We start from the raw sequence: 12,949 nt of genomic DNA, 5'->3' as shown, positions 1-12,949 counted from the left end.
TATCGAGACAGTCCTCCTGTACAAGAGCCAGCATGAATCCCGTTCAGGTTTCCAAGTGACCCGCTTTTGACGTTCGTTGCTTCAACACTCGGCCAGACCAATTCCATTGCCGTCGTTGCACCTCATCTAGTCCAACTGCGGTATGCTCCAGGGCGACAAGAACGTGTTGAATCGACAAACACATCACCAAGTTGGGTAAATAGCTTCGTCATTTTTCCTTGAAGAGTGCCAGCTACTCCGCGGAGGCCATCGCATGCCACAGTCCGAGGCAGCCATGTCCGTGGAATGTGGGAGCATCACGATCCCTACCAATCTATCTAGGCATTTGATCGCTGAGACATGTTTCTCCCAAGGCAATGATATCATTCTCGTCTTTGTGCAAGCTCTCTAAACGAGTGTCAGAGATGCGTTACAAGATGTCTCTCTTTCTAGTTGGAAGAATTCCTTCCTCGCCCTGCTTGTCGACTTGTAAGTTGTAACACTATACTGCTCCACAACGTACATGCGCATTTCGGCGGCAATAATACTCTCCGGCCTTCTCCGTGTCAGCGATGGGCAGTTATTCCTATGTTCAACCCGATCGTACATTATCAGTTAACTTTCCATTTTTGTTGCCGTGTGTGTCATCCCGTTGCACAAAGCAGGAGAGCTTTCGTCGGTACCAGCCATGAGAACGCTCCTGGATGTAAGTAAGCCCTCCATTTTTCGAGCTTTTCAGCCATTGAAATGCAAAATGAACACAAAAGGCGAAGGATCATCACAAGGAACCCATACAAAGTCACTTCAGCCGGTATGTTGCTCACTCCTCACTATGGAGAGGTAGGCGGTCTCGCTACGCCCAAAAATCTCAAAGAATAACCGACTCAGAAAATCATTATCCATCGTAAGGCCTCTCAAGGATATTTTCCATCAAATTTTCCCAGATTCCATATCATGGTACCATTGGGCTAGCATGTGAGATGTCTTGCACCATCTCCATACCGTTGTCTCAGGCCTTCCTACCCAGAGCACAACGTGATGATGAGAAACCTTCTCGCAGCCCAGGTTTCTGGCTTGGCGTTACTACTAGCCCTATGCTCGAATTCCTACGCTATCGTTTAACAATTAGTCGTCACTAACGCAATGTATGCTGCGGGTGTTTTTGTAGCAAATGTATATTTAGCTAGTCGAAGTGTGTAAGCAAGTAGTTAACTAAAAAAGACCTCCGCCGCCATCTCCCGCCAAACCGGTCACCCCTTTTGTTGGTTTTTTGTTCGTCCTCCTAAAACTCGTCACCAAAGAACTACTTTTTGCAGTCTTTCCATCAAATGTACCACATAGTACCTCTGATAAAATCTCTCTGCCGCATCTCGCCATCGGCAGGAGGCTTGTCGCCTTCTGGTTTACCTCCAAGCTGGAGCAAAGGAGGCGCGTCTATGCCTCGTGAAGGACCTTCCATAGTCTGCCCCATTGCAACTTGATCACGGATCATTTCGTGGCCCTTTGCACCAGCCCTAAATCCTTCACTACTGGCAACGTTTTCGTGTGCTCGTGCTCGAGCACAAGCCAAATGCGCGTAGTAAACGGCAGGATGGAGGGAAACCGGTGTGGTTGAGCGGGCGTAGGAATAGCATTGATGATAAATCATCTTTTGCAAGTCATTGACCGGAATTCCCATTTCGTCTAGGATGACATGATAATGTACTGGCCGTGCGGTACCTTGGATGGCCACGTGCGAACACATGTAAAAATCCCACATGAAGGGGTGAGTTACCTCTCTTTCGACGAGAGTGCCAGGCAGGGCATTGGCATTTCTATCTCCCTTCTGTGGATAAAAGCGAATGTGATGTCTTTTCGTGGCGACAATCACCGTGAACTTGGGGAGCTGCGCGTTTGGTGCCTTCTCTCGGAGATAAGTCTTGATTTCCCGAATTTCTTGGTCCAAGACTTGAGCAAATTGTCCCTCTGCCACACCATCTCGAAAGTAAATGATGTGCTTGGGAAAGGCGCCCTCATGACCAGCCATCCAATACTTGGCCAACTGTCCAAACATAACATGGATATTGGCAGCCGTAAGCATCTCCACACGGTATCCGTTGGATTCCACCACAGCAGCATACCTATTGGCGTCTCGATCAATAGACATGGTCATGGCGCCAGTAGATGGCGAGCCACCTCCAGGAGCCCCATGAGAGATGTCAACGCCAATAATCATCGTCGGGCGATCCTTGGGGAAGTAAGTCGGCGAGCTTTTCCATGGAGGAAGTGTGCGAGAGGTAGCCCCCCCAAGCTTGGCATTGACCTTCATGCACACATTAGAATGGTACTGCCCATTATTGTTGGCAACGGCCGAGCCATTGACAACCTGAGAAAGAATGCCGAATCGACAATCTGCAGACTTCTTCAGCCGCTCATAATGCGGGCTGTTCTTGTGCTGAACAACGACGAAGAGCAGCTGTGTATATCCCCTCTGGAGACAGATTTGCTTATGGGCCCAGGCAATGGCTTGAGCAACATCGTTCTTGACGTCTCCTGGCACGTTCAACAGGAGGGCATCTGCTGGGCATTTACCCCCATGCGCAAGAAATGCGTTGCGGAATGTCTTCGCAAAGTTTTGCAACTGCGGGTACCCAACACAAGCATCCATAACGATAAACGCCCAATTCTGCAACGGCGCAACGTTCTGTTTCCAGAACTTCTTACCGCGAAGATCCCAGCGACCAGCAAACTTGGGGTCTGCATTTCCCTGGCCAAAGTTGACTTGAGGAGGAGGTAGAATCCGAGCATCGGTCTTGGTGAATGTAGGCTCGAATTCAACTCCATACATTTTCAAGTATGGATCTGCTGAGAGCTGAAGGCCCTTGTAATTGTTCTCAGTGTCAGCCCGACGTTGCTGAGGCCTTGTGACTGCAATTTTGATCATGGCAGCCGTTTGGTCTGGCGTCAGCTTGAAGGCGTAACGCTGCATGGGCTCGATGATGGCAAACTCCATAGGAATAAACCCCCCCTTTCCAGCAAAGATAAGAGGCAAACTGGGGTTCTTCAGATGTACCTTATACTTTTGCTTGTAATAGTCGGCAACAGAAATCTGAGTTCCATTGCATTCAAAGGTGACAGTTCTGGCCGTGGCGCCTTCGCCTCCATACTTTTCATCAAAAGCAAAGTCCATGATGGTATACACTTTGTCACTTGCGGGTCGATTGGCGTGTGCGACAGTAAATTTGAGCTTTCTCAGTTTTCGCAAATGCTTGAATGCATCCGATGACTGATATCTACCCTCATTATTTCGCACAGGTCGAAGCACTTGACCAATAGTCGAAGAATTGAGGCCTCTCCATTTGCGATCGCACAAAGCGAGGAAGTTACACATAAGTTGGTCGACAGGCTGTGGCCCAGTCCAGAAGACAGTGTTGGCAACATCAACGTTTAGAGCCAGGCCGGTTCCGCCACGAGTAATGTTGTGGCTCATGCGAATAGATGCGTAAGTCCCTTTGTGAACTTCCAGTACGTTACCGTCCAAAAGAGGTCGACCACTTCCCGAGGCACTGTAGAAGTTTCTTTTGATAGCCGTCATGTGTTGTGATGGCCATTGACGCAGGAGATGGTCCATAAAGTTGAGGGCCACCTGGACATTGGTGTTGAACTGAATCTTACGATCCAAATAGCCTTGAATCGCACCAATATGGACTTCGGTTGTGGCCCGAAGGGTCACATGAAATCGGGCACCTTCTCGGGCCTGCGTACCTGGTGGCCGTTTGCCCTCGTCCAGGTCGACAGTGAAGCGAAGCTCACCACGATCAACCTTGCCTGGAGCCCAAGCGAGTTTGCGACCATCAAAGATCCACATGTTGTATTGGTACTTTTGCAATGCAGCCTTCGTAGCTGTGTTTGTCCAAATCTTTTTCATCAAGACAGACTTTCTTTCATTGTCTGGGGAAATAATCACCTATGCGCTGTTTAGCTGCCATTTTTCAGATAGAAAAGATAAACAGTTTGACATCTTACATCGTATTGATAGATCTTTTTCCCGAAATCGAACTTTTTCATTCGATATTGGTTAACTTCAACCACGGCATTGCTACCTTCTGTGTTGAATTTGTTTCCTCTCAAAGCGAATAGGTCCTTCTGCCCTTCGGTCACGTAAGCATCCGGAGGGAGCTCCATCCTCGTGTTCCCCTTATCAGGCTGCGTAGCTGGTTTGGCGGGATCGTAGCCAGGGCCAGAGACCCATCCAGCAGCTGCCTGACCCGATCGCGAAGGCGAGCCGGTTCGACTCCCTGGAGCAGAACCTTGAGGAGCCCTGGAAGGGAGGCGAGAGCCAGACGAGCCCTGGCCGGAGGGGCCTGGAGATCGGCCACGATCAGACATGATGGTGACGCTATAGAATGTTAGCTTACTGAAACAAAGCAATGGAAGCAAATCACAATATCGTCAGGGAATGTAGATGTATCCACATCCCGGAAGACTCTATAGAGAGCCGAATACCTTGAATGCTGATAGGAAGAGATGGTGAATGGAGTGAACTTACTTGGCCTACCAATTCAAAATGAAGAGGAACCAATAAATGAGATTCGCGCGAAACTATGCCAAGCAGTCTGCTGGAACCAACGAAGTCAGCTCAACGATTTCTGGAGCAGTGAACGAAAGCAGCGATAGGGAACACTGATGTAGGTTTGAACCCAGCCTGCAAAATGAAGACTGGGCAGTCAAAACTTGGCAAAGGCCGTATTTGTTTTATCCTGCCTTCTTCTTGGCTGAGATGAAAGGCCCGTATCTTAACAGAATCTCCACGAAGTGTAGCGTTCAAACAACGAGAAACAACAGGAGCTGACCACAGGGCCGTTCTGATGGCCAACACAAATGTGTGAGCGAGCATGAAAGAAGCAGAAAACACTTACGAATTCCCAAATCTGATGAAGTTGAAAGGCGAGCTTGCTGTAATTCAGTGTTTCTGAAATGCTTCTGCATTCGTGCGTAAAAGGACGCGCGCAATGAGGAAAGGCTAATGAAAGCACAGAGGTAGAAGACGGCCCGGTTGAAGAGGAAGTGTGTTGAAAGAGATGAAGATGGAAGAGATGTTTGAGGGGAAAGAGAAGGGAAGAGGAAGCACACGGGCAGGCACTGTTTATGTAGGCAAGTGCTCCTAACACTTGCATGTGCCAGTTGACAGGTGGTTGTTGCCAGCTGCCCGGCCAGGTGTAATCACTGATGCTCGTGTGCACTTGGGAGCACTTGGGAGCACTTGAGGTGTTAATGCGTGGCTTTCGCACCTGCAGGAGATTTAGAAACCATTACCAACTGGTAGCGGTAGCATGCGACAGAATGGAAGCTGGACAAGGGCTAAATTAATAAATGGCATGGAGTCTCGGACTGTTCATCGATAGCAGGACCCCGGTTGTGAAAAATTCACTCTCCGTTGTTGACCTTGATATAATAGCCGAGACATTGCCCAGTCACACTGCAGCCCGTCAAACGCGTTAACGCAGACATCGTTGCTCGAACTAAACGTGATCGGATGGGTTATATATAGTTCTTGTATAGGAGACTGTGTGTTTGCATGTCGCACCGATTGCTGTGCTCTGACGGACACAAGCTGGGGGAAAGGAGTCACAGTCCTGGATCTCAAGGAACAAATGTTAGCTAACGTCGCATTTGAACTACCTACCAGACCTCCGTTTCTTTTCTCCTTGGCAAAGGATTTACATGATTGTTATAACACCCATCGTCAACTCAACCCTGCTTTAGAAAATAGTTATAGCCAGGTAGATGGCAAGAGAAAGCTTCCTTGAGGCGATATGCATCTCGTAGTTTCATTTCAAATGTCTACCAAACGCCTTGCAAAATGCGTCATCAACACCAACTGCAACCTAACCCAACTTGTCGTGTCAAAAAATCCCAATTGTACTTGTACATATAACAATTCGTCAAAACTCAGTACCGATAACCCCCGTATTGACCAGCAGGTGGTGGTATTCCATAGGCGCCAGCAGGAGGTGGCTGCCATGATGAAGCCGTGGCACCACTGGCATCTGGTGGCGGAGCGTAAGGATTTGCAGCAAACGCATTTCCGCTCTCTGTCCTCAGTGGCGAGTTCCTGTAAGCTCCCGATGCTGCGGCCATGCGTCCGTACGGACTGGTTGGCCGGTTGCCAAAATCTCCAGACGCCTGTCTACTGTGATTCGCAGACGTGATGCGATATTGACCGCCAGTTTTAGCTTTCCAAGAAGCATAGTCCGGTAGCTGGGTGTCGCGAAGCAATGACACCATGATGGTCGGGTTGAGTCGGGTGTCGTCGTAAGTGGGTGCTGGCGGCAAAAGGCTTAGGAGGAAAGTCACGTCTCGGGGTAGCGCCGATGTTTGATTACGGCGCTGTTGGTCGAGACGTCGTCCAGCTGCTCCTTTCAAGGGGGAAGCCCCTCTAGCAATTCTCTTTGGTGGATTGAGGTCCTCGTCTTCAATGCCAAACGGGCGCTTGGGCGAGGCGGTGGCTCGAATGAATTGTGGCCTTGGGCTTTGTTCCTGCCGGGATGGTGGAATACTCTCCCTTGTAGAGATGGGTTGTTCAATCGCAGGGATAAGCTGTTTTGGTCGCATCTGCACAGCCTTGGATATAATGATTGGTGCCGCTACAGGATCAAAAGTTTCGGTTGAATATCGTGAGGTGAAATAACTCAGCTTGGGATCCTCTGGAAACAGTTCTGCCATACGAGCTTCTAGCTTCGAGATCTGTGAAAGCTCCCCGTACTGCGATTCATACTTGTGGAAGTAAGCATAGAGTTGTTTGGCCTTTTGCAGAGTTTCTGGCTTAGATACCAAGCGGTTGACACATGTTTCGAACACAACGCGGGCGTCTATACAAATCGATTAGGAAACCCGAATTCAATCTAAAACGGGGGTGACTTGGAAAAAACAACTCACTTGTGGTGTCATCCTTGGAATGGAGGTACTTCAAGTATTCTACCATGAATCCAGCATCATTGGGGAAAAGTCGCGCACCACGCTCGAAGATTTTTGCCCCGACAGGATCCTTATAAACCACCGATTCCAACAAGGCCACTGCGACATAGACATCGCTCGTTAGACGGCCCTTTTGTCGCGCGTCGGTGAAAACTTTTCGTAAGCCACCCTCAGTTTGATTACCTTTCCCTTGAATACGTCGCATGGCGCGAGCCATGGCGATCCAGACATAAGAAATTGTCTTTGACAGGAGATGTGACTCAGCAGCGTACGCCTGTTGAATGGCAGCAATACGCTCTTCTGTGGGAGACTTTCTAACCTTCTTCTCCTCATCGTCGTCGTCATCGTCATCTTCCTCTATAGATTCTTGGACAGCGGGTTCATTTGCTGCAGCCTGTTTGAGGGTGTTGACTTCAAGCTTCTCCCGTTCTTTGACTTTGTCGCCCATTTTGTAGAGGGTATCCAATACAGCGTCGTAAGGTTTCCGCACTGCCTTGGCATATTCAGATTTTTCTCCTTCTTTCTCTGGATAGTTGGCTTCGATATGGTCAGCGTGTTTGAAGGCAAGCAACACGCTCTCTGGGTTGGCGCTGATGCCTTGAAGCAGCATTTCGGTGCCAAGAACCTTCTCATTTTCTCGAATGTCGGCTTCAAAGCACCAAGCGGCTGCATTAACCCAAACTTCGGGCCAAAAGCGTAGGGCCATTAAGGCTTGTTTGTAGCAATACAGAATCCGCTGCTTGTATGCTTTCGGCTCGTCGTCCTTGAGGACCAAAGGATCTTCCAGTTCCCAAGCGATCCACTTCTTCCACATTTCAACTTGGGCATGGAATTCCTCATGGCCATCAAAGCCTTGAGCGGGAGGCAGCCGTGGGAGATTTTCTCTCTTGAGGTTTCGTGTGATGTTGTCCAAAGCAATGTTGGCGCTCTTCGCCGACATGTATCCCGGTGATCTCTCTTGGATGAACTTACGACCCTATTCCATCAGGTTAGGTTAGTTACGAAGTGAAGGCTATTGCAGTCGTTGGAACGTACAGTAACTTTGTTCAGGCCCATCTCGAATTGATCATACTCTTTCCATAGAGTATTCACAGTTGACATAGGGACGGCGATGGCACGATGATATGCTTTGCGGAGTTGATCCATCTTTTGTTGATCCTGCCATCCTGTGCCACCAACCTGACCTGGGCCATTTTTGATGAACTGAACATAGTCTTGCCAAATATTACCCGAATCACGGTCAAATCCAATGGTGTCAATGACAAACTCGTATGACTGAGTGACGGTACGTCGGGCCTGACCGGTTGGGTCATTTGTCAGGTCATTCCGACGTCGAATATAATTAAGATATAACGTCCAAAGCTTGACGTTGGGCACAGACATCAGACATCTTCCAAAGAGTTGTTCAGCGTCGACAAAATTATCAAGATTGAGTTCCATTTCAATCCATTCAACCCAAATATCAGCCTATGAAATGGCTTCGTGTCAGTCGCTAAACGGTATTCTTTATTCAGATGTTATAACTCACCGCTTGGGGAAACACTTCGAGGAAACGGTTGTACAGTAAGCGGAGTTCGTCAAGCCTGCCTCGACGCTTATGATCGGCCATTAGGTTGATCCACGCATCCATGTCTCCACGCGGGTCTTCCTGAATGCGCGCCTCCAAAAGTACCACGGGATTCACTCCAGCCAGCCCAAGAGGTGCATTAGGAAGCGCGCCGGCAATGGGAATGGGCGTAGTGCCATTGCTGGTTTGGTTGGCATTGGCCGCAGCCGAATTTCGTGCTCCAGATGGAGCGTCCTGGTTATCGTCCTCTTCATCATCCGACACCTCGACCAAAAACCCCCCCGACATCTTAGGTTTGTTGGCTGGTCTCTGCGACGGTGTCCCGGACGCAGACTTGTCAGGTATGTGCGAGACACTGTCAAAACCGACAGATTCGGGATCATATTCGCCTCCATCGTCCTGGTCCTCTTCATTTTCATCAATACGCTCGGCAGCTTCGCTCACAGCTTCCGACGTTTCCTCAGGCTGGTCGAGACCTGCGCTCAGCTGCGCGAGCGGATCATATTCCACACCAGAACCCTCCCCTTCCCAAGCAGCATCTTCCGTGGCCATTTTCACGAGCGCACTTGTATTCTTTATATTAGAATATGATGGAGAAGTCGCGATATACGTGGTCGTTGGCGGGGTTGTAGTCCAAACGAGGCAAGGGACGTAGCTCCGTCTCGATGAAATTGCAAGAGGAACAGGCGGGAAGTATATGAGAGACACTCGAGTTGCGGGGGAAGAAATATAATGCTCTGTAAAATGGCTAAGTAACTGATGCTGCGGTAGGATCATGCAATGCCTGCAGGCGACTCGCTGAAATGGAAGCTTCGCCTGCTGAGTGGCGATTCCAAAGCAGCTCTCCACGACCGGCGAAGACGCGAGACGTCGGTGAAAGGCGCAATAATGTTAAAGAAAGCAAAATAACAAAACAATGCGATAGCGATACGATGGTCTGCGGCCTGTGCTGGATGTCGGGTGGCACCAGCAGCAGGATCAGGCTGTGATTGACAGCTCTTGAAGGTGTTGATGTCCTGAGAAGCTCGTCGCAGAGTCGCAGGCAAAAAACAAAGAATAGCTAGTCCAAAATGGGCGGGCGGTGAGCCCTTTGTCTCTGCATGGACCAGTGAGCGCCCCAGGAACCAACTCAACCGATAATTTGGATCCCCGTCACAGGGGTAGTTTAGAGGACGAGGACAAGTCCAAGTACCAGACAATGTGCGAACTGCTGAGGATAGGTTGTAAGTTGTTTTGTCACCCCGTATGAGTCCAATACATAATATCAGTCTCAAGCCCTTGCCTACAGGGCTACTTACTAATGCCATGCAAACACACATGGCCAAGTACTTATATATTTCGTATCATCTGGTTTCCCCTACTGGTATCTACCTAGGTACCTAGTACTAGTAGACGATGTCCAGGAAGGCGCGACTCGACGATAGGGTACCTGCCTAGATGCTCCAGAAGGGCAACGACTTGGAACCCACAGTCAGCCTCTCAACGCGCTGGTGGCCATCAAGCGCGTCCCACCTTCTCGCTGTCACGCACTTGACATGCGGTCCCTCATTGAGCCTCCGTCCGCCACGACTTTTCTGCCACCCGGTAGACTTGTTTGCCTTCCTCCAGTCCACGCCAGCCTCCTTCGTCTCTATCGACAGGGTTCTGCCTCCCTCCAGCACAAAGCTTGATTTTGTTGACTTGACAGCGCGTTCGTCTCTGCCACACTCCAAATAACGTGTCGCCGTTTGCTGAAGCGCTCGATCAATTTGCGCGCCACCTTCCCGCACACCGTCACCGCTGCTCTTACAACCAACTGCAAACTTTCCACATCCCCTGCCCATTTGCATTCGACGGATTCAACCCAAGTTGCGCGTACCCTACTTCGACGCAAAGCTAGCGTTTCGTTTTTCGAAAGATATACTCCATCAACATGTCCGTCGTCTCGCTACTAGGTGTCAAGGTGCTGAACAACCCGGCCAAATTTACCGACAAATACGAGTTTGAGATCACATTCGAGTGTTTGGAGGCGCTCGAGAAAGGTACAAGCTGTGAAACGTGCATCCATCTATGCATTCAAAGCCTACAGAATAGCTGATTGTACTCTAGACCTTGAATGGAAGCTTACTTACGTCGGTTCTGCTACCTCGTGAGAACCACCTCCCAGCGTCATTATTATACCTGATCGACGGACGGTAACTGACCCGGCATTTTAGCGATCAATATGACCAGGAGCTTGACTCACTGCTGGTTGGACCGGTCCCTGTCGGTGTGAACAAGTTCTTGTTTGAGGCCGATGCTCCTAAGACTACACGAATTCCCGACGCTGATGTTCTTGGAGTTACTGTGATTCTCCTAACCTGCGCTTACGATGGTCGTGAATTCGTCCGGGTAGGCTACTACGTTAATAATGAATATGATTCTGAGGAACTTAACACTGATCTCCCGGCCAAACCCATCATTGAGCGCGTGCGGCGCAACGTGCTTGCTGAGAAGCCCCGTGTCACCCGCTTCGCCATCAAGTGGTATGTTGAGCGACCCTTCCAGTTGCTTGCTGTCAGTTTTCTGATCATGCTAATGAATCCCATAGGGACTCCGAGGCTTCGGCCCCCCCTGAGTTCCCTCCAGAGCAACCCGAGGCAGACCTTGTTGCAGATGGGGACGAATACGGTGCCGAGGAGGCCGAGGAAGAAGCTGCTGCCGAAGCCGCCGAAAAGGCTGAACTCCAGCCTGGGGAGGACGCTGAAATGGCTGGAGTTGAACAGGAGAATGGGAACGCCGAAGAGAATAGGCCGGAAGAGGAAGAAATGTCCGAGGATGGCAGTGTTGATATTGAAGGGGAGAGTGAGGACGAACTCGACGAAGAGGAGGAGGCTGAGGCTGAAGCTGGTGAGGACGATGCTATGGAAGTGGACGACGCCGAAAAGCAGACCGACGCCCCAGCTGCCAAGCCCGTCACCGTTTCTTCCTAACGGACTTGCGGCTAAGATACGTGATATCGACACACCCTTTCTGGCCAACCTTTTTGGAAGGATTATTATGCCATCTTGCTCATCGGTCTTCTTGGATGCTACTTTAGGGTGGGTGAGCGCGTTCGCGAATCAAGCAAGGTTGGTTAGTAGATGAATGAACTATAGAGCTATGACGGTTACGAAACAGGATGATATCCAGGGAGGTAATAGGGATGCGGTGGTTGATTACATAAGAGTTCGTATATTATTACTCGGGGATAGAAAGAGCACGGTGGATTACAAAGTCAATTTACACTACTTGCCACGGTAAAAGGGTATCCAAGAGTGTTCATTCCATGCCTGGGTTTGACGGGCTGATGTGCTGTTCATTGTCATTGTCATTCCTTGTTGATTTGATCTGACACTGCCTTGTCTAGCCCTGTTGTAATATCTTGATTGCCCATCATCCACGTGACATTCATTATCATAAATCATCAAATTTAGGTCGTCAAATCATGATTCAGGAAAAAGGGGAAAGAAAAGACCGGGCGACCTCCTCATTCACACCAACCAGGTCCTCCATTATATTATACCTTGCCCAGCTCCCCTTCTCCATTACATCTCTTCTGCCACGGCCACTTCCAGCGACTACTGACGGGCGGCTGTTCATTCGCCACTCTCATCCTGAGCCTTCTCTTGCGGCCCTTTGCCAAGTGCAGGGATTGATTATCAGGCGCGTCCTGTTCGAGGGCCCCGGTAAACATTCTGTAAGGAAACGTGACTACCCGAAGGATGAATCTGTATAATTCTCCCACGACGACGGTGAATATGCGTGTTTGCAGGAGGAATATCAGCGCCATGAAGGGGATGCACACGAGGACCATGGTGACTGCGAAGCGCCAGTCAGTCGCGGGAATCGTGAATTCCGTAATGCCAAAGACGGACTATTTTTTTTTACGAAATGTTAGTTACCCATTTATTCTTCTTTTCTTCTTTTGTAACTGCCTCGTCTCGGGATAAAGGGGCTCACTTGCAGTGACAAAGGTCAGCGGCAGGAAAATCATGCTAATCATGGTCAGGATGCGGATGTTGTCGCCCTGGTCAATGGCCCTCCTGCTCTCCTTGATGGAGCTCCCGCTGAACAGCTGGTCCCTCAGGTTCTCAATCTCCTTTCTGGTGCGCTCGTTGCGCTTCAGCACCTCGCCCAGCTCGGCGACGGCCTTTTCCAGCTCGCGGCGCAGGAGGGCCATCTTTGCGAGGTACGCCTCGCCCGAGGGTGACGAGGGCGAGGGATGGGGCCAGAGGACCGGGTGGTTCCCGGACCAGAAGTCGTCGGTGAAGGTGTCGAAGTAGGCGCCCACCATGGCCTTGATGCCCGTGTTGATGACGGCGAGGGTGTTGTAGGCCCAGAAGTAGCGCCGGATGTAGGTGAAGTGCTTGTCTTCGAAGAGGAGCTTGTCGCGGAGGCGGCGGTCGAACATGAACTCGGTCTGCGGGCGATTAGGACAAGATCCCG

At 50.1% G+C, this 12,949-nt stretch overlaps 4 protein-coding genes across 4 annotated transcripts in view; 1 reads left to right on the top strand and 3 right to left on the bottom strand.

The window, feature by feature from the left end:
• Positions 1 to 1,303: 1,303 nt before the first annotated feature.
• MAA_04609 (eukaryotic translation initiation factor 2C 2) lies at positions 1,304 to 4,347 on the bottom strand (the record flags this gene model as incomplete). Its single annotated transcript, XM_007822705.1, has 2 exons — positions 1,304 to 3,925; positions 3,985 to 4,347. 2 exons carry the CDS (start codon positions 4,345 to 4,347, stop codon positions 1,304 to 1,306), a joined length of 2,985 nt encoding a protein of 994 aa, XP_007820896.1.
• Positions 4,348 to 5,910: 1,563 nt separating this feature from the next.
• Positions 5,911 to 9,055, bottom strand: MAA_04610 (Suppressor of forked; the record flags this gene model as incomplete). The annotated part of the gene is made up of 4 exons (XM_007822706.1): positions 5,911 to 6,830; positions 6,898 to 7,912; positions 7,972 to 8,403; positions 8,465 to 9,055. The coding sequence occupies 4 exons, from the start codon at positions 9,053 to 9,055 to the stop codon at positions 5,911 to 5,913; spliced, it is 2,958 nt and encodes a 985-aa protein (XP_007820897.1).
• A 1,360-nt stretch (positions 9,056 to 10,415) lies between these two features.
• On the top strand, positions 10,416 to 11,454 carry MAA_04611 (Histone deposition protein Asf1; the record flags this gene model as incomplete). Its single annotated transcript, XM_007822707.1, has 4 exons — positions 10,416 to 10,524; positions 10,592 to 10,631; positions 10,699 to 11,007; positions 11,073 to 11,454. The coding sequence occupies 4 exons, from the start codon at positions 10,416 to 10,418 to the stop codon at positions 11,452 to 11,454; spliced, it is 840 nt and encodes a 279-aa protein (XP_007820898.1).
• Positions 11,455 to 12,401: 947 nt separating this feature from the next.
• The window catches only part of MAA_04612 (Mg2+ transporter protein, CorA-like/Zinc transport protein ZntB), a gene marked incomplete at both ends in the record, with an annotated part of 2,204 nt that continues 1,656 nt past the window's right edge, over positions 12,402 to 12,949 (bottom strand). The window contains one exon of the mRNA XM_007822708.2: positions 12,402 to 12,923. Within this exon, the coding sequence (XP_007820899.2) occupies positions 12,402 to 12,923 (522 nt within the window). The remainder of the gene's footprint in view (positions 12,924 to 12,949) is intronic.

Source organism: Metarhizium robertsii, assembly GCF_000187425.2.
Source record: "Metarhizium robertsii ARSEF 23 chromosome Unknown MAA_Scf_1, whole genome shotgun sequence".
NCBI lineage: Eukaryota > Fungi > Ascomycota > Sordariomycetes > Hypocreales > Clavicipitaceae > Metarhizium > Metarhizium robertsii.
This window is presented reverse-complemented; position numbering and strand designations above follow the sequence as displayed.